General features: G+C 41.8%; 1 protein-coding gene across 1 annotated transcript in view; it reads left to right on the forward strand.

The window, feature by feature from the left end:
• LOC144495277 (trans-2,3-enoyl-CoA reductase-like) overlaps positions 1-21705 on the forward strand; it is a 190555-nt gene that overhangs the window by 119733 nt on the left and 49117 nt on the right. Inside the window, exons 6-7 of the mRNA XM_078215349.1 lie at positions 807-912; positions 11759-11831. Coding sequence (XP_078071475.1) covers positions 807-912; positions 11759-11831 — 179 coding nt within the window. The remainder of the gene's footprint in view (positions 1-806; positions 913-11758; positions 11832-21705) is intronic.

The following is a 21705-nucleotide window of genomic DNA, read 5'->3' on the forward strand; positions in this document are numbered from 1 at the left end:
GTCCATTGCAAACAGTTGTATTCCCAGGACTGATTCCTGTGGAACCCCACTGGTTACAGATCGCCAACCTGAAAAAGAACCCCTTATTCCTACTCGCTGTTTTCTATCCATTAGCCAATTCTCTATCCATGCCGATATACTACTACCAACACCATGAGCACTTATCTTATGATTTAGCCTTCTGTGAGGTACATTTTGTGAGGTATTGTTCCCACACTCACCCAATGCCCAACTCGCCACTTGATGCCAGCACAGAATCCAGTGTCAGAGCTCCAATCTCCATTGGCCAGGGCAGTCGAGAACTGGATTTCAACACTGCATTGCCTGACAGGGATAGGGCTACAATCATTAAGCCACAGGCAGACTTCCACCTGAGAGAATGACTGCTTATTAGACAGATGTGTGTGTTATGAACTGTGTTAATGAGCAGGTTAGAAATTGGATGATTAGATTCTTTTCCAGTGTTCCAGTGGGATCCTTTTATGACAGATAAAGATCTCTCCTTTATCTTGGGAGATTATATTGCCATCTGTGACTAATGCCTTTGGCTCCAATAAAGTTTAGGATTCTGTAAAATGCATTAGCTTGCCAACTGGAGGCAATTTCTCGAATCAAATTCCCTTTCCAGACATCAATATAGTGAGAGGGACAGCAGAAACCCAGGTAGAAGTATTTATATAATAATTCAAGTGGCAAGAAATGGATATTCAGTTCTGAATCAATAGCAATGTGCAAAAATCTTCACTAATGTATGCTTCCTTTCCAAATTACTTTTGAATTTTCTCTTCCTCCACTTTGTCTTTAAGCTTGGCTTGCATCTGCCATTCTCTTCACTACATCAAGCAAATCCTTGAAACACTCTTTGTGCACAGCCTTTCCAATGGAAACACTGCTCTGAAGAAGATGCTGAAGGTAAGCATTAGCTCAGCGCAGTACTCAGTCATTAGCAAATTTCATATGCTATATTACACTTTCATTTTTCACACCGCAGCAGTTTTATAGTGCAACCACGGTGTTCTCTCACACTATTCCTTTCTTCAATGTTTCATTTCCTAGATTGGATTAAAATCCAATGGCATCAGGAGGTAGTTTCAATAAACCTTTATCTGAGTTGTGCGAGGTGAAGCTTTAACTTTTGTTTTTCAGAGAGCCATCACAATGTCATGAAGGACAGCACTGATGCTGAGTAAAGGATAATACAGAGCTCAGACTGGCATGTAATCTGTCTTTTATTTCCCATAGGATTTATCCCATTTATTCTCAAAAGAAATGAGAGGCATATTGCTCTGCACAGCCATTTTTTGTTACATATTTCTGTTAGGCTCTTTTTAATAAATAAAAGTAAGCTGTTTAGAGCCTTTTTAATAAAAGTCTGGTGCATTTTGTAATCAAAAATTGACATAATGATGTACGGATATATATCACAAATAATTCTTTTTCTTTGCAGGTTTAACTGCAGTAAACATAAAGCAATATATATGGGTTATAGACAACATCTATCTTTAAGGTTATGTCCTCTCTTTCTGGACACCTCCTCAAGGAAATAATTTCACCTCGTCTACCCTAAAAACCCTTCAATCATCTTAAACTACTCAATTAAATAGCTCTTCTGCCCCTCCTGGACTGAAAATTTGGCAGGATTACAAGCCTTGTCTATGTTACCAAGACCCATAAATTAACCATTTTGGTGGACCTGCACTCCCCCACCTACAACTCCAATATATCATTCATGAGATGTGGCGACCAGAACGTGTACTATTTCAGCTGCAGCCTTAGCAGAGCTTTATACAACAGTAGCATACATTCTGTTATGTTGTTATATTGTTCATAAATAACTAGGAACTAATTGTACATGACCAAGAGTGCCACTTTCACTTTAGCACTGCAGTCATGTGCCAAGTAACAATGTGTCAGCCTATCAGCCCAAAGCCATATGGAGAACTGAAAAAATGCACTCAATGAAATTATGCATTTTGAATCCAAAGTGTGATTATTTTGAACTTATTGGGAAGATGGTGGTGTCCAAGTAACGTCACTGGACCAATAATCCAGGACCCAGGCTTATGATCTGGGCATTTGGGTTCAAGTCCCACCACGGCAGCTGGTGGAATTTACATTCAATAAATAACCTGGAATTGAAAAGCTAGTCACAGTAATGGTAACCATCAAACCATCCTCGATTGTTGTAAAGACCCATCTAGTTCACTAATGCTGTGTAGGGAAGGAAATCTGCTATCGTTACCTGTTCTGGCCTCTGAAATGGTGTGACAAAGCCACTCAGTTCGAGGGCAATTAGGAATGGGCAGCATATGTTGCTTTCCCAAGAAAGAATTTAAAAAATAACTAACATAGCAGTGGTGGGCATCAGTGAGTAAAAGGTCACATTTAATTCTGAATCAGGTTGAAAAATCAATCTGAATGATGCCAGGGAGACAGTAAACAGAATTAATTGTGCAAAAATGAAATGGCTATCACAGCAATAAACACTGTGGCCGGAATCTTACCACCATTCATGCCAGAAGGATTTTCCCATCATGCCACAATGAATGAAGATTTGGCTGGCCGCCAAATTCTCTGACCTTGCTGCAGCGAGAGCGTGGCGTGGACGGCCGGTAAGATCGCGCTTTGTGCTCCAGCCCATGGTGAATTGGGAGGCTGATAATGTAATAGAAGCATTTGAGAAGCTTAAACATAAGTGCGGACTGACATTCATTGGTCTTCTGAAAGAACCAGTGAAGAAGTAAGGGTCAGCAACATCATTTCTTTGTGCAGAGGAGAAAGGGTTAAAGTTGTTTAATAGCTGGGAGCTTAGTGAAGACAACAGCAAAACCCTGGGAATTATTTGAAAAATTCAGCACACATCCCCAGCCAATGTCAAATCAGTGGATCTACCAGCATGAACTTGAAAGCCTGAGACAGGAATCAGGTGAGCCTGTTGACAATTTCATCACAAGATTGAAAGCTGCCATAAAATGTAAATCCAAGGACGCAGATGAAAGGCTGCTAGATCAGCTCATTTGGGGCTCTACATGCCCTGATGTACAAAAATAATTGATTGGAAAGAACACACTCACAATTTTACACCATTCCAGCCTGCAGACACTGCCAGAGCACATGAAGCCACGAGTAGACAGATGACGATATTTACCAAAATGACAAGCTTTCAGATAAGTTAAGAGAAAAGTAGCAGGATTAATGCTGCAGATAGAAAGATGTGCAAAAGATCTGGGTAACCATATTAGTGGATGTGTGTGGGCGGGGGTGAGTTGGTGGTGTACTGCTTGAACCCTCCATTCCATTGCAGAAGTAACTTCCAAACTGACCCACTTAAAAAAGGCCACTGCTTAGCAAAACATGTTGGGAACAGCCTAATTAAGCAGAATAAAAGTAAAATACTGTAGATGCTGGAATCTGAAACAGAAACAGAAAGTGCTGGAGAAACTCAGCAGGTCTGACTGCACCTGTGGAGAAGGAATAGAGCCAATATTTCAAATCTGGATGACCCTTTGTCGAACCATGAAAACATGGATCAAGCCTTCTTCCTCTTCTTGCATTCTCTGCCTGAAGACAGGTCTGACCCACAGTGCCGTGACCACCCCCAAGAGCATCATAGCATTTATACAGCATAAGACGCCATTTGGCCCATTGTTTGTGTCTACATCAGCTCTCCGAATGGATAATTTGCTTCCAAACCCTCTCCCGCCTTCTGCTCACAACGCTGAGCATTGTCCCTTTTCAAAACACAATGTAATTTCTCCTTGAATGCCTCAATTGAACCTACCTGCCATACTCTCAGGCAGTGTATTCCAGACATTAACCACTCACTGCATGAAAAAGGCTTTTGTCATATTGCTTTTGCTTCTTCTGCAAATTACTTCAAATCTGTTCCCATGAGTTCTCGATCCTTTCATGAGTGCGAACATTTTCTCCCTATCACCCTTCATAATTCTGAATATCCCTGTCAGATCTGCTCTCAGCTTTCCCCTCTCTGAGGAAATCTGTCCTAGCTTCTCCAATCTATCTTCATAACTGAAGTACCTCATCCAGGGGCCATTCTTGTGAATATTTTCTGTACGCCTTCCAATGCCTCACATCCAGAACTGGATGCAATATTCCAGCTAATCAAGACTGAACTAATATTTTACACAAGTTTAGCTTAACCATCTTGCTCTTTCACTCTATGCCCCTATTAATAAAGCCGAGGAAACTATATGTTTGTTTAACAATGCTTTCCTCATGTCACTTCATTGAATTATGCACATATACACCCAGACCCGTCTGCTCCTGGACCCCATTTAAAGTTTTACCCTTTAGTTTATATTGTCTCTCCATGACAAAAATGAACCACTTCACATTTCTCCATATTGAACTTCATCTGCCATCTATCCACCTATTTCACCAACTTATTTAGGTCTCTTTGAAGTTTGACAATATCCTCCTCACAGATCTCTTCCAAGTTCCATATCTTCTACACATTTTGAAATTGTGCCCTGTACACCAATGTCTAGGTCATTAACGTATATTAGAACAAAGAACAAAGAACAGTATAGCACAGAAACAGTCCCTTTGGCCCACCAAGCCTGCACCAATCACGTTGTCCTATCTAGACCAACAACCTGTATCCCTCTCTTCCTGGCCTATTCATGTGTCTATCCAGATAAGTCTAAAATGTCACTAACATGTCTTCCTCAACCACTTCACTTGGCAGTGCATTCTAGGCCCCCACTACTCTCTGTGTAAAAAACATCCACCGCACATCTCAACTGAACATTTCCCCCTTTGTAATTGTCAATTTTGCCTTGGTAAAAGGCTTCCAACTGTTCAACTTATCTATGCCCCTCATAATGTTATAAACTTCTATCAAGTCACCCCTAAGGCTCCATCTTTCCAGGGAGAACAATCCCAGTTTATTCAATCTCTTCTCATAGCTAATGCCCTCCATACCAGGCAACATCCTGGTGAACCTTTTCTGTACTCTCTCCAAAGCCTCCACATTCTTCAGGTAGTGTGGCAACCAGAATTGGATACTGTATTCCAAATGTGGCCTAACCAAAGTTTTATATATCTGTAACATAATTTGCCAACTCAGTGCCCCGGCCGATGAAGGCAAGCATGCCGTATGCTTTCTTCACCACCTTTTCCATCTGTGCTGCCACTTTTAAGGATTTGTGGACCTGTAGACCCAGATCTCTCTGTGTGTCGATGCTCCTGATGGTTCTGTCATTTATTTTATAGCTCTTACCTGAATTGGATTTACCAAAATGCATTTGTCTGGATTAAATTCCATCTGCCATTTCTCTGCCCAATTTTCCAGCCCATCTATATCCTGCTGTATTCTGACAGTCTTCAATTTAGTGTCCATTTGTTACTTTCCCTTTTATTCTATTAGCTATAACTTCACTCACAAGTCTTTTAAGTGGTACCAGATTTTGGAAGTCCATGTGCACCACATCAACAGCATTGTCCTCATTAACCCTCTCTGTCACATCTTCAAAAAACTTCAGCAATTCAAGAAAACATGATTTTCCCTGAAGAAATCCAAGCTGGCTTTCCTTAATTAACCCGCGTTTGTCCATATGACCATTAATTTTGTTCCTAATTATTGTTACTTTAAGTTTCTGACTGGCCTTAATGGGCTGGGCTTATCTTTACACCCTGTTTTGAAAATTCAAAGCATTTATTTAGTATATCGACAATGCTCTCTGGCTCCATGCACAAGTCTCCTTGTTGGTCCCCAAAAAGTCTTATTACTCCTTTTAATATTTATGTATCATTTAAAGATTTTGTTTTTCTGTTATTTACCAGTGTCTTCTCATACTCCCTCTTTGTTTCTCTTCTTTTCTTTCTCACTTCCCCTCTTAACTCTCTATATTCAGTCTGGTAGGGCAAGGAGCCAGGTCCTGAATCTACCCCAGTCAGAACAGACATGCTGTTGATGCATTATGATCAACAATAGCCATCCAGCCAACTGAGTCAACCGGCTCTCCAAGGCGTCCAACTTGCTGTGGCAACATACACTTTTGCATGCATGTTGTAGCCTGGAGCGATGGATAATTATTGTAGAGGCTCCAATTTCCTACCATCACATGGCTGAACCAAGAATCTCTGGTTCTTATTAGCTTCCAATCGTGTATATTGGAAGGATTTACAAGTTGATACTCAACCTGCTTTGCCATGTTATAAAACGTACCTTCCTTGGCCATCAAGTCCTGGAGTCAGATTTGAACCAGGAGCTTCTGACAGAGAGACGTTGTCACTACACCTCCAGGCTTGGGGCTAAGCTAAACACAATCAAGTGCTTTGTAAAGGTGACAGGATGCCAGTTTTCAGTATGGTGCACACACCTGACTAATTCAAGCTGAGAGCAGACAAGGTCTCATCCTTCTCTGAGATGGAAGTTCCAAGGTAAAAGAAAGAGTTGAGAAATTTCCTCTGATCCATACATGGGTTGTTTCACACCTCACATCAGACTGCACAGCAAACCTACAGGAGCTATTAAAGAGTCTTATGATAGAAGTTTCAAAAGAAGTAGCATGCAAAAGGCCAAATTTGTCATAGTTTGGGGCAGCATGGTGGCACAGTGGTTAGCACTGTTGCCTCACAGTGCCAGGGACCGCAAGTCTCTCCAGCAGGAATAGGCCCCACCCCCTTATTTTTTGTGTGATTCACACTGAGGCACTCTGCAATGCACAGAGGTGGGAGATTCATTTTGAAACTCCTGCTGAAAGAAAAGTGTAATTTACTCCAGTTTTTACGCAAATTAGTCAATTGGAAGGAATTTTTGGAAGGAATCGCCCCTGACATCTGACTCGAAGATGGTGTTCTGCTTGCTGGATCTACAATAATCATGATCAATTCAGGAAGAATTTCTCCAGCAGTTACATGAAAGCAACATGGGAATGAAGAAGTTTAAACTCAGAGCTAGGTTAGCTGTGTACTGGAAAGGCATCTACAAAGTTATTGAAAGAATGGTGCTTATATGCAATGTATGCCAGAAGTGCAAAAACACTGTAGAAAGAGCAGATCATAGTGGCTGAAGTATCACCCAGGTCATGGCATACTGTGGGAGCTGATTCAGCATGTCTGCTACAACTCTCACCAATTTTTACAGACGCACCATAGAAAGCATCCTTTTCGATGTATCACAGCTTGGTATGGCTCCTGCTCTGACCAAGACCACAAGAAACTACAAAGAAATGTGAACATAGCCCAGTCCATCACACAAACCAGCCTCCCATCCATTGACTCCATCTACACTTCCCGCTGCCTCGGAGAAGCAGCCAGCATAATCAAGGACCCCATGCATCCCGGACATACTATCGAAAGATAAGCCCAGATCACCAAGAGAATGCTGATAGACAAAGGAAGATCCAAATCTTGCCTTATTGTCACTCCGATCTACATCTGTCAAGCTTGGGATGAAATAGCCTGCAAAGCATTGAATGGAAACAAATTAAAATCCTGCCAAGCAAAGTAACCCCTCCAACAGACAGGAGGAAGTAAGACATGTCATTAATGCACACATCACAGGCAGTCAGCATTTCAACAAGCATGCTAAGTTCCTGCCTATGTTGTTGAAAGAACAAACTTTAGATGTACAGGAGCCGATTATGAAAATGTGGAATTCAGCAAAAATTGTTGGTGAAGTTGAAACTCCATTATTGAGACCTAAAACTGGTAAACAGATGTGAAGAAACAGAGTCCATATTCAACTAGTTGGAATTGGAAGAATAATAAGGATCATCAACAATACCAGCAACATCACTAACAACACCAACAAAGAGTATGACATCGATAACATCACCAGCAAGTGACACAACATTAGCAACATCATGCCTGGCACAACAATTGCCTGTGTAACATACCGACTTACCACTGAGAGCAATGAATGCAAAACCTACAAGATGGAGACACATCATACCACCCACACAAAACCATGAATGTTTCTTTCTGAGAATAGAAAGCAACCTATAAAAGGCTCTTGAGAGGCTCAGTTCATTTCTGAAAAATAGAATGCTAATCATCTTTATTTTAGAAAATTAAGTTCATGATTGGAACAGTTATATTGATAGAGAAAGAGGAAAGTTATATCATTAAGTTATTCGTAAAGGGCCAAGAACTAATTGTAAGATAAACATATATCCCAGGATGCTACATTCACTGCACTGCAGTCATGTGCCAAGTAACAACATATCAGTCTGTCAGTCCACCATCCACATGGAAACCTAAAAAAAAATACACTCTCTGAAGTTCCAGCATTTTGCGTCTAAAGTGTGATTATTTCTAATGTGTGATAAGTAGACAATATGACACCTTCTACTTCTTTGTCCATCCCCTTGGGATGAAGGCCAACATTCCATTAAGCCTTTTTTTTGTACTTTCCCAATCACTTTTTCTAATCTCTGTGTATAGAGCCCTAAATCACTATGCTCATCCCTTGTTCCTAGTTCCATTTAGAAAGTCTTCTGCTTTGCCTTTCTAAAGTACAATATAGGTGATCTCACACTTCTCAACACTAAATTCTGTTTGCCATAGTTTTGCCCATTTACTTAATTTATTGAAGTCCCTTTGCAACTTTCTGTTACCATCCACTTTACTTACTGTCCCACCTAACTGAGACCAGGCCCATTATACTCTTAGCCAAAGCTGTCAGGGCCGTAAGCAAGAGTGGGAATTAATCGGAAGCTTAATGGGCGGAATTTTCCTGTCCTGCCCACCATGGGAATTGTAACGGGTGGGGACGGGCCATGCAAAGGTCTGTTGACCTTGGGTGGGAATTTCCGGCCTTGGGGCGAGCGCAGCTGGAAAATCCTGAGGACTGAGAAGATAAAGTTTAGCATAAGGTGAGTTCTGGGGTAGGGTCTTCAGATGCCAGTCAAGGAGGGAGAGGCAAGGACAGAGTTGGAAGCATTCCAACTTTCCCTGGCCCGTGGATTCCACATAAATGTCACCATTTTTTAAACCTACCTTAGAAATCATAGAAACCCTACAGTGCAGAAGGAGGCCATTCGGCCCATCGAGTCTGCACCGACCACAATCCCACCCAGGCCCTACCCCCACATATTTACCCACTAATCCCTCTAACCTACGCATCTCAGGACTCTAAGGGGCAATTTTTAACCTGGCCAATCAACCTAACCCGCACATCTTTGGACTGTGGGAGGAAACCGGAGCACCCGGAGGAAACCCACGCAGACACGAGGAGAATGTGCAAACCCCACACAGACAGTGACCCGAGCCGGGAATCAAACCCGGGACCCTGGAGCTGTGAAGCAGCAGTGCTAACCATTGTGCTACCGTGCCACCTTGGGCCTCATCTGGTATTCAACAGACAGCCTCCAGGATTGAGCAGTTGTGTTGACTCTGTGCAGGCCTCCTGAATCTTCAAATTAATATGAACTTTCAATGTTGATGGTGTCATCAGGCTGCAAGGCTTAGATTGAAATCAGACCCCTTGCCTGCTAAATGTAAAAGCATAAGCTAACTTCAAAATCAGTGTATCACTGGGTAGAAATGGTGCAGAGAAACTTAAGTATCCATCACTAAATACTAGTGGACAGCCATGAAGAAGAAATAAAAGGACTCCTGAAACATTACTCTTTATCTCCGGATTGTTGGAATACAAAGGATGTTATGTGACAGTTGTATAAAAGCTGAACTCTGCAGATGCTGGAATCTGAAACAGAAAGAGAAAATGCTGAAAAATCTCAGCAGGTCTGACAACATCTGTGGAGAGAGAATAGAGCCCACATTTTGAGTCTCAATGACCCTTCTTCAGAGCTCAATATACAGTTATAGAAAGCCTTGGTTGGACATGGATGATTTTTAACCCCACATACATATTGTCACTATGTAAAATTGACCCTATAGTAACAGGAAATATTATGTGGCTCACCATGAAGCAATTTGGTAAGTTTTCAATTCAAAGTTTGCCACCTTTTCTACATTGCAGGCTTTCATAAAGATGTTTCCACCTCCCTTTTACTCACATCAGTGGACATTACACCTATCATCTGCTACAGCAACACATTCTACAGTCTCACAAGCATTCATCTGAGGGAATTTTGGCTGCATGGAAAGTTAAGGCGGGTTATCTTGAATTCCAAGAAATCACTGCTCAGAAAATGTGGCTGTTTTTCACAGCTCTCACTGAGCAGGGGTTTCACCATTCTGAAATGTTTGGTGCTATGTTTATTAGCCTGTTTCCACACAATATCCACAAACACCCATTGTACTAGAGGTCTGTAAATGACACGTACGACCCTGGTAAAAGTTTAGGTATCAATGCCCCTCAAAACTCTGTCTATTGGGACAAGTCATTGAGTGGCCTAACCAATGTTTCTTAAAAGGACTGTGGCAGATCATTCACAGAACCTGCAGAAATAAGTTTTTCCTTTTGTGTTGGAAGGCGCAACACAAATGGCCCAGCTACTATATCCCCCATCCTGTGATTGTAACTCATCCTTTGAGCTGCAAATTCCAGCTTAGTTCCACAAAGGAGCAAATGGATTTCCCACATCTTCCCTCCAATCTGTGTTCCCCAAGTCCTCTCCGGTGCCCCCTGAGCAGTGGAGGGTGCCAGCTGCCTGAGTGCTCATCTCCAAAATCCTCCTCGGAAGTGAAGGCACCAGGTTCATGCTTGTAGAGCTGTTATTAATGCCGCTGACGTGACGTCACACCGGCACCTGCTGAATATCCAGGGAGGGGGGAAGTCCCGGAGAGAGTGCCCGCTAATGACATGTTAATGTATTAAAATGAGCTTTCTGCAGTCCGCAGCATGTTGTAGGCCACTCTGCCGGCGAGGGATCAGTAATATCAGAACTGAGGAACTCGCTGGCATGAATGCGCTTTCCAGATTTTGAACAAGTGCCGCTATCCCTGCGGATGGAGAGTGTGGGCTCAAAGTGTGGGCTCAAAGCCCCCATAGTCTCGGTTAAATAAAATCAATGGAAATCATGTTTGATATTAGTTATCTTCAGTTCTTGATGAGATGTCCTTACCTGAGTTTAGCATATAGATTCCTCAAATTAAGGTGTACCTGAAAATGTACAACATGCCAAGTGTCAGGAAGACCCTATCAGCTAGGTAAGTTATCTCTCCTTGGAAGTGTTTCCATTGGTAACTGGCAAACTGAAATATTCATATAATAGATATCAATATATTGACAGTGTCAGGATAATAAACATGATCACTGCTAATGGAAAGTTTGGAAAATCTGATTTGATTTAAAGATAAATGTTCACTCAATGCTCGCCAACAGAGAAGGTGGAACATTTAAAGGGAAGGTAATACTTGCAGCAAACTAATCTCGAACCAGCTTTCATTCCCCACCCACATTCTTTGAAGGCATTGAAATATCATTATTTTCATGAGTTGCAAATATTAATTAGATATCCGATTGTTTTTATGTTATGTTTTAAGAAACTGAAGGGGTACTCAACAAAAGAACATAACTCAGCTTAAACTGTTTTCAATTGCACCAAGTAATATTGCAGATTGAAAGGTCAGACAATGAAGGGCAGAAAATTTAAACGGATTTTCTCACAAAATATAATGATCAATGATTTCTTTATATTGATAGATGTAGACACTTGAGGGAACACTGAAAAAAATCACATCTGTTTTCAGCAACTGTATCAACCAATTTTGCAGATTTTAATTGTTAAAGCTGATGATATTTTCTCAAAGGTCAACTTGTTTCAAAGCAAATTTAAAGCCACGAATAGCATTTAAGATTATTGCTTTTTTTGATTTCCAGGGCTGTGTCTTTTATTGGGGATTCACCAGTTGGATGGCTTATTATATCAATCACCCTCTATACACACCTCCCAGTAGGTACAGCATTTATTGCATGATTTAGAATTCAACTGTCAAGAACTGTTTTCTAATTTATTTGTTTCATTTTAGACTTTGTACTTACTCATTCAATAAGTAATTCAGTGAATAAGGGGAAAATTATACAATGACTACCCTTCAAAAGTAATTCATCAATGGTGAGGTATTTTGGGACATCTGGCAACATTATGCATTTTTTTCTCTTTTTCTTTTTTTCTAACATCGACTTTGTTTATTGCCAGCTTATTGAAAGCGTTATATTGCCTTTGAATAGTGTTTGATGGTCCCATGAACTATATTGAAGTATGCAACTATGGTTAAGTGCCCCTTCTATCCCAGGGACATATTTTGGCCTGTTCTGGACAAGAAAGTTTATTGCAAAGACAAATTTAGGGAAAATATCATGCTCACCAGTTGATAGCTATACAGACAATGTAGGGAAGTGGAAGGTAGAATTGGGCAGCGCTCACCTAGCTTTCTGACTGCAATATTTACTTGGACACAATCAGTGCCAGTCAAGAAGGAGGCAGTGCAGCCTTCAAAGAAACACAGAAAATGTTTAAACTAGTCATATGTCAGGCATCACCGGCGGAAAGAGAAATAGAGTTAACATTTCAGGTCAATGACTTTTCATCAGAACATAAATAAATTATGAATAACAACAGGTTTTAAGCCAGTACAGAGGGAAGGAAAAGTGTGTGTTGGGGCTGATGGTCAGAAGGGAGGAAAGAACAAAAAGGAAGGTCTGTGGTAGGGTAGAGGTAGAATCAATTGGCAAAAGAAATGTTGAAGCCTTTGAGCTCCATGCTGACATGCTTATGTTCAGACATCTTTAAGTTTAGACAATGTACACCACCAGTTCTGCCAATTTCAGACAATGCGCAATGCTAGTACACCTACATTGTAATTCATTCGAAAAAGGTATAGTGCAGAGGACTAGTAGACTGCAATCATTATGCCTAAATTTAAGAAGGGAGATAGATGTCCAGGTGATGATAGATCAGACAGTTTAATATCGGTGATCAGGATATCACAGAAATTATACTCAAGAAGTAGATAGAAAAACAGATGGAAATCAACTATATAATAATGAATTGTGTCCATGGATTTTGAAAGGGAAAGTTTCCTTTGACCAACTTCATTGAATTCTTTGAAGAGATAATAGGGAGGAAACTTCCTGACTACCCAAAGCCTGTCCATCACCTACAAGGCAGAAGGCAGGGGTGTGATTGAATACTCTCTACTTGCCTGGATGAGTGCTGCTGCATTGACACAAATGAAACTGAATAACATCCATGACAAAGCAACCCAGTTGATTGTAATCTCATCCACCACCTTAAACATCTCTTCCCTCCACCACTAATGCACAGCGTGCATCACAGGGACTCATTCAACAACATCTTTGGAACCCATCTGGAAGAACAAGGATAGCAGATGCATTGAAACACACCACCAGCCAAGTTCCCCTTCAAGTCAGACAACCTTCTGACTTTATGCAGTAAGACCTGGATAACATTCTGGCTTGAGCCCATTAGTGGCAAGTAACATCAATGACATGCAAGTGCCAGATGATGACCATCCCCAATGAGAATTAACCACCTCTTTCTGATATTCAAAGGCACTAAATACTCTCACTGAATTATCCATCATTCACCATCCTGCAAATCACCATCGATCAGAAAGTTCACAAGACCAGTCACAAACATGATGGCTGCAAGAGCAAATCAGATTGTGTTGCTTTGTCAAAATCTTGGACCCCTCTCCCTAACAGCACTGTGGGTCTAGCTACACCAGAAGGCCTGCGGGTGTTCAAGTGCTCGCTCACCATCACCTTCTCAAGGGCAATTAGGGATCAGCAATAAATGATGACTTCATCAGTGACACCCACCGCCCTTGAATGAATAAAAACAATAATAATAATTGCAAAATGAAACAGGAAATGTTTTACAAAAACAAAACAAATCAGGAAAAGGTCGCTCAAGAAGAATTATTGAAACTTTGTTTCCTTGAATACATGTCCACAGTGTGTTATTTTATCAAAAATGTAAACGGACTTTATGCATTGATCTAAAATGGGTTTTGGTGAATAAGGCCATTGAAAATCAGAACAGATTGTAAAAAGGATTGTAAATTTGCTCTCATATGCTATTCTATCACACAAAGTCAAAATTTACCCCAGTGTATTTTCAGGGAATACCTTTATTTATTATGCTACATGAAGAAACAGAACAAATTTTCCCCAATATAACTTGTTAATGGGAATCTGTTTTAAGAGCATAAACATAAGAACATAAGAAATAGGAACAGGAGTAGGCCATCTAGCCCCTCGAGCCTGCCCCGCCATTCAATAAGATCATGGCTGATCTGAAGTGGATCAGTTCCACTTATCCGCCTGATCCCTATAACCCCTAATTCCCTTACCGATCAGGAATCCATCTATCCATGATTTAAACATATTCAACGAGGTAGCCTCCACCACTTCAGTGGGCAGAGAATTCCAGAGATTCACCACCCTCTGAGAGAAGATGTTCCTCCTCAACTCTGTCCTAAACTGGCCCCCCTTTATTTTGAGGCTGTGCCCTCTAGTTCTAGCTTCCTTTCTAAGTGGAAAGAATCTCTCCAACTCTACCCTATCCAGCCCCTTCATTATCTTATAGGTCCCTATAAGATTCCCCCCTCAGCCTTCTAAATTCCAACGAGTACAAACCCAATCTGCTCAGTCTCTCCTCATAATCAACACCGCTCATCTCTGGTATCAACCTGGTAAACCTTCTCTGCACTCCCTCCAAGGCCAATATATCCTTCCACAAATAAGGGAACCAATACTGCACACAGTATTCCAGCTGCGGCCTCACCAATGCCCTGTGCAGATGCAGCAAGACATCTCTGCTTTTATATTCTATCCCCCTTGAGATATAGGCCAACATCCCATTTGCCTGCTTGATCACCTGTTGCACCTGCAGACTGGGTATTTGCATCTCATGAACAAGGACCCCCAGGTCCCTCTGCACAGCAGCATGTTGTAATTTCTTTCCATTTAGATAATAATCCAATTTGCTATTATTTCCTCCAAAGTGAATAACCTCGCATTTGTTAACGTGATACTCCATCTGCCAGATCCTCGCCCACTCACTCAGCCTGTCCAAATCTCTCTGCAGACCTTCTACGCCCTCCACACGATTCACTTTTCCACTTATCTATGTGTCGTCTGCAAACTTTGTTACCCTACACTCAGTCCCCTCCTCCAGATCGTCTATATAAATGGTAAATAGTTGAGGCCCCAGTACCGATCCCTGCGGCACGCCACTAGTTACCATATGCCAACCAAAAAAGCACCCATTTATTCCGACTCTCTGCTTCCTGTCAGATAGCCAATCCCCAATCCACGCTAACACCCTACCCCCAACTCCGTGTGACCCAATCTTCTTCAGCAACCTTTTGTGAGGCACCTTATCAAACGCCTTTTGGAAATCCAAAAACACCGCATCCACCGGTTCCCCTCCATCAACCGCACTAGTCACATCTTCATAAAAATCCAACAAGTTCGTCAAGCACGACTTTCCCCTCATGAATCCATGCTGCGTCTGCTTAATCGAACTATTCTTATCCAGATGACCTGCTATTTCTTCTTTAATGATGGCTTCCAGCATTTTCCCAACTACAGACATTAAGCTAACTGGCCTGTAGTTACCTGCCTTTTGTCTATTTCCTTTTTTAAACAGCAGCGTAACATTAGCCGTTTTCCAATCCACCGGCACTACCCCAGAATCCAACGAATTTTGATAAATAACCAATAACGCATCCGCTATTACCTCTGACATTTCTTTCAGTACCCTGGGATGCATTCCATCCGGGCCTGGGGACTTGTCCACCTTCAGTCCCATTAGTCTACCAAGCACTGCCTCCCTGGTAACATTAATTGTATTGAGTACCTCTCCTCCTACCAACCCTCTATCATTAATATTCGGTAAACTATTTGTGTCTTCCACCGTGAAGACCGACACAAAAAACTTATTTAACGTTTCAGCCATTTCCTCATTTCCCACTATTAAATCCCCCCTCTCGTCCTCCAAGGGTCCAACATTCACTCTTGCCACTCTATTCCTTTTTATATATTTGTAAAAGCTTTTACTATCATTTTTTATATTTAGAGCTAGCCTAGTTTCATATCCTATCTTTCCTTTCTTTATTGCTTTCTTAGTCGTCCTTTGTTGTTTCTTAAAGTTTTCCCAATCTTCCGATTCTCCACTAGTTTTGGCCACTCTGTACGCATCGGTCTTTAATTTAATACTCTCCTTAATTTCCTTCGTTATCCACGGCTGGTTATCCCTTTTCTTACAGTCCTTCTTTATCACCGGAATATATTGTTGCTGAGTACTGAAAAGGATCTCCTTAAAAATCCTCCACTGTTCCTCAGCTGTCCTACCTACCAGTCTGCTCTCCCAGTCCACCTTAGCCAATTCAGCCCTCATCCTATCGTACTTCCCTCTGTTCAAACAGAGGACACTGGTATGGGACCCTACTTTCTCCTCTTCCATTTGTATCAGAAATTCGACCATATTGTGATCACTTGACTCAAGAGGGTCTTTCACAAGAACATCCTTAATTCTACCTCCCTCGTTACACATTACCAGATCTAAGATAACTCGTTCCCTCGTCGGTTCTGTAACATACTGTCCAATGTAACTATCCCGACAGCATTCTAAGAACTCTTCCGCCATCCCACCCCTTCCAACTTGAGTCAGCCAATCAATATGCAGGTTGAAGTCCCCCATGATTATTGCCGTTCCGTTTTTGCACGCATCCATTATTTGCTTGTTTATAGCCCTCCCCACCTCAACATTATTATTTGGGGGCCTATGGACCACGCCTACTAGTGTCTTTCTCCCCCTACTATTCCTTATCTCCACCCATAACGATTCCACGTTTTGTTACTTGGAGCCTATGTCATCCCTCACTACTATCCTGATATTATCTTTTATTAACAGAGCTACCCCACCACCTTTTCCTTCCTGTCTATTCTTCCTAAATGCCTGATACCCCTGGATATTCATCTCCCAGTCCTGGTCTCCCTACAGCCACGTTTCTGTAATGGCCACTCGATCATACCCATTTGTGCTGATTTGCACCATCAACTCATTAACTTTGTTCCGAATGCTTCCTGCATTCAGGCAAAGTGTCTTTATTCCAGCTTTCATCTGGACCCGATTTGATGAAACGCTATCAACCTCTCCCTCGCCCTCTACTCCTTTAACTACTTGAATGCCCTCATTCACTTGCACTCGCTCCCTCTCCTCTACCATTGATTTCGTAATTCCTCTTACCTCTGCACCCCATAAATTAGTTTAAAGCCCTATCTACAGCCCTAGTGATACGATTCGCAAGGACTCTGGTCCCAGCACGGTTCAAACGGAGACCATCCCATCTATACAGGTCCCACCTGCCCAAATACTGGTGCCAATGCCCCATGAATTCGAACCCATTCCTCCCACACCAATCCTTGGTCTTGCAATTGGCTGCATCAGCCATGCATTGAAAAGGGTGGTATGTTAAAGTAGCTGCTCTCTGTGAAGCCAACTTATAAAATCATAGGTATAATGGATATCAGAAACTCAACTGGGACAGCCATAATGAGTGCCCTGGCTTTTGGAGAAGGTCAAATGTTCGGAATTCTGCAGTGAACAACTCACTTCCAGACATCCCAAACCATTTCAACCACCTACAAAACAGGAGTCAAGAGTGTAATGGAATGCTCTTCACTTGCCTGGTTGGGCACAGCTACAATAACACTTGGAAACATCACCCCATCCAAGAGAAAGGAGCCCAATTGATTGGCCCATTACCTTAACTTTGACTGTCCACTGTCACACCATGGCTAGATTGTGTACAATATAATCATCAAACCTACTTCAACACAATCTCTCAAAACCATGATCTCTGCTGGCTGGAACGAGAGGGGCAGGTGATGCACGGGAACATCATCACCTCCAAGTTCCCCTTGAAGATAAACCATTCCAACATGGAAATATTTTGCTGTTTCTTCATCAACGCTATTCAAAATCCTGAAACTCCTTCCCCACCAGCATTGTGGGAGGACCATCATCAACTGGAGTATCGTGGTTAAAAATATGGCACACCACCATTTTCTCAAGAAGAGACTAGGGATGGATAATAAATTCTGAGCTTTTGAGTGACATCCACTTTCCCAGAGTGAATTATAAATAATGCCCACAAGAGTTGGCCTGTGTTAAGAACATTTTGTATTACTTCCATGCTCATGTCAGTTAGAACTTGCTCATTACTATTCAAGCAAGTTAGGACTTGCCTAACAATCTTTAGCTGTTTTTAATGGAAACACCTACATTATGGATAATAGAGAATCTGCAAGATTAAAGATAACCACACTGTTAATCTAATTTGCATAGAGTATGTTTCGTAAAGCACTGGAAAATTTTTTGAAATGTACAGACCTTTTTATGGACTTTTGAATTTATTATGTGGTACAGTAATTGTTTCCCCTCTCTTTTCCCTGAAGATAGGAAATCAATAGCAAGATAGTAAGTCAGGGTCCAAAGGAATTTGCTGTGATAGACTCTCATTGTCCAATGCGTAGGAGGTGAATAATGTTATCAGAGGCAATAATGAATAAATAAGAGGATATTTATTATTTTGTAATTAAAAAGAGTGACAGATTGTCAATGACAAGTGTTGCTTATTATGTGATGTGAGATTGTGAATTCTCATGAACCACAGATCTCCAAGCTTTGGGCTGTATGTGGGACCAGCACTGGATGAGTTAAAACAGTTTTCAATTCTGATCAGCAGGGGTACTTTAAAAACATTGAAGGGGTGTATGAAATGAAAAGGTCACTCTTCCATTTCTTGATGGTTTAGGGCATGTTGTTTGGTCATTATTAATAATAAGCTTATTAAAGGGCTTAAGTGGACTATGTAACCATGGCAAATAAAAGCAAAATAGTGCAGATGCTGGAAATCTCAAATAAAATCAGGAAATGCTGGAGCAAGTCAGCATTTCTGTGGAGAGAGAAAACAGAGTTAACATTCAGGCCGGAATTTTACTGTCCCACCTGTCACGGGAATCGGAGCAGGCAAGGAGTGGACAATGGAAAGGTCCATTGATGTCGGACGGGATTTTATGGTTTCAAGATGAGCAAGGCCATAAAATCCTGCCCCTAGAACCTAAATGACCCTTCTGGAAGGGTCATTTAGGAAGGGTCTAAATGACCCTTCTGGGTCATTTAGACTCAAAACATTAACTCTGTTTTCTCTCTTCACAGATGCTGGCAAACATGCTGAGCTTACCCAGAATTTTCTGTTTTTATAATCATAGAATCACTGCAGTGCAGAAGGAGGCCATTTGGCCCATCAAGCCTGCACCAACAATTATTCCAGCTATCCCCGTAACCCCACATATTTAGACTGCTAATCACCCTAACACTAAGGGGCAATTTAGCAAGGCCAATCAAGCTAACCCGCACATCTTTGGAATGTGGAAGGAAACCGGAGCACCCTGAGGAAACCCAAGCAGACACACGGAGAATGTAGAAACTCCACACAGACAGTCACCCAAGGCCGGAATTGAACCCGAGTCCTTGGCGCTACAAGGCAGAAGTGTTAACCACTGTGCCACCTTATAAAATATGCTTCATTTGTCTTTTAATCTATTGTAGTTCAGTTTTAGTATGCATAGAATGTGGAAAAGGGAGGCTGAATTGATATAATTGCGAGAGTTGTTTTCTTCAGTCAATCTGGGATGGGAAAGCTTAGCACAGTTCTTGGAGTGAATTTTAAACTCAATAACAAAGAATCATGTAATTAAATATCATATTGTTTGATTTGACTGATTAGGCACATTAGATTGTCTAACATGAGCTTGTTAAAGACAAAGATCTGATTCTGTGGTTGTTATAATTGACATCTGTGTTGAAGCTAACAAAAGAAAATGGAACAGCAAAGCAGTACACCACAAGGTTCATCCTCACAATAATCTTTTTACAGGTTTTGCAGAGCTCCTTTTGTTATTTTTGACATAAGCAATAATCATGAATCAATGAATTAATCATTTAAAGTTGAACTACAGCTGCAGATGGCAAACATCTTGTGTTTTCATTAAAAAACAGCTGGAAATGCTCAGCAGGTCTGGTACCATCTGTGGAGAGTGAAAGAGGGTTAACATTTTGGGCTCAACATGACTTCTTCAGAACTGAAGAAAGGTTGAAATGTGATGGATTCTCTGCCATTGTGAGGCAACAAGCGGGACAGACAGTGAGGTTATAGAACATAGAACATAGAACAGTACAGCACAGTACAGGCCCTTCGGCCCTCGATGTCGTGCCGAGCTTTGTCCGAAACCAAGATCAAGCTATCCCACTTCCTATCATTCTGGTGTGCTCCATGTGCCGATACAATAACCGCTTGAAAGTTCCTAAAGTGTCCGACTCCACTATCACAGCAGGCAGTCCATTCCACACCCCAACCACTCTCTGCGTAAAGAACCTACCTCTGATATCCCTCTTATATCTCCCACCATGAACCTTATAGTTATGCCCCCTAGTAAAAGCTACATCCACCCGAGGAAATAGTCTCTGAACGTCCACTCTATCTATCCCCTCATCATCTTATAAACCTCTATTAAGTCACCTCTCATCCTCCTCCACTCTAAAGAGAAAAGCCCCAGCTCCCTCAACCTTTCCTCATAAGACCTACCCTCCAAACCAGGCAGCATCCTGGTAAATCTCCTCTGCACTCTCTCCAATGCTTCCACATCCTTCTTATAGTGAGGTGACCAGAACTGCACACAATATTCTAAATGTGGTCTCATCAAGGTCCTGCACAGTTGCAGCATAACCCCACGGCTCTTAAACTCAAACCCCCTGTTAATAAATGCTCACACACTATAGGCCTTCTTCACGGCTCTATCCACTTGAGTGGCAACCTCCAGAGATCAGTGGATATGAACTCCAAGATCTCTCTGTTCCTCCACATTCCTCAGAACCCTGCCATTGATCCTGTAATCCGTATTCAAATTTGTCCTACCAAAATGAATTACCTCGCACTTATCAAGGTTAAACTCCATCTGCCATTTTCGGCCCAGCTCTGCATCCTATCAATGTATCTTTGCAGCCTACAACATCCCTCCACCTCATCCACTACTCCACCAATCTTGGTGTCATCAGCAAATTTACTGACCCACCCTTCAGCCCCCTCCTCTAAGGTTGGTGGGGGTTCTACAGATGCACAATGATAATGGAAGGAGTGTTAGAATGTAACTGGTGACAACTTTGTATTGGTATAATGTGACCAATGGTAACAAGCTGTAAGGGTCAGCTGATCCAGTAAACCATGGAGCCAATTACATAGTGATGTAATAGTTAGCTGACCAGCTGACTCATTATAAATAAGAACCTGTGTAGAATTGTGTCGAACTTGGATTGGCCCAGGGCAAGGCCCCAAGTTTGGAGTAATGATGTTTCTTTATTAAACCCTTTCTTTGATTGGAGTAAGTTTTGTTCTATTTTTATTGTCTACATTTGACGAGTTACTTCTGAGGAAACAAGGAGAAACTGGGTGTGCACCAGTTCGATGTTTAGAGTTACAGCACAGGAATATTTCCTACATCCAGTTTGCGATGAAACATAGAAACATAGAGAGGCGGGGGGGGAGGCGATCTTACCATTGGGCCCCAGCGGCCGATGGGCAGGGCGAGCCGGTAAGACCGCAAGAGAGCTGAGAAATCAGATTCGCGCCCAGGTTCTCGTCTCTCGTGAGCTTACCAGCACTGGATATCCGGTGAGATCAGCCCTGTGCTCAGAAATCTTAAATGTTACAAGTGAGCCCGGGATGCCATCA

Source organism: Mustelus asterias, chromosome 6 (genome assembly GCF_964213995.1).
Source record: "Mustelus asterias chromosome 6, sMusAst1.hap1.1, whole genome shotgun sequence".
Classification (NCBI taxonomy): domain Eukaryota; kingdom Metazoa; phylum Chordata; class Chondrichthyes; order Carcharhiniformes; family Triakidae; genus Mustelus; species Mustelus asterias.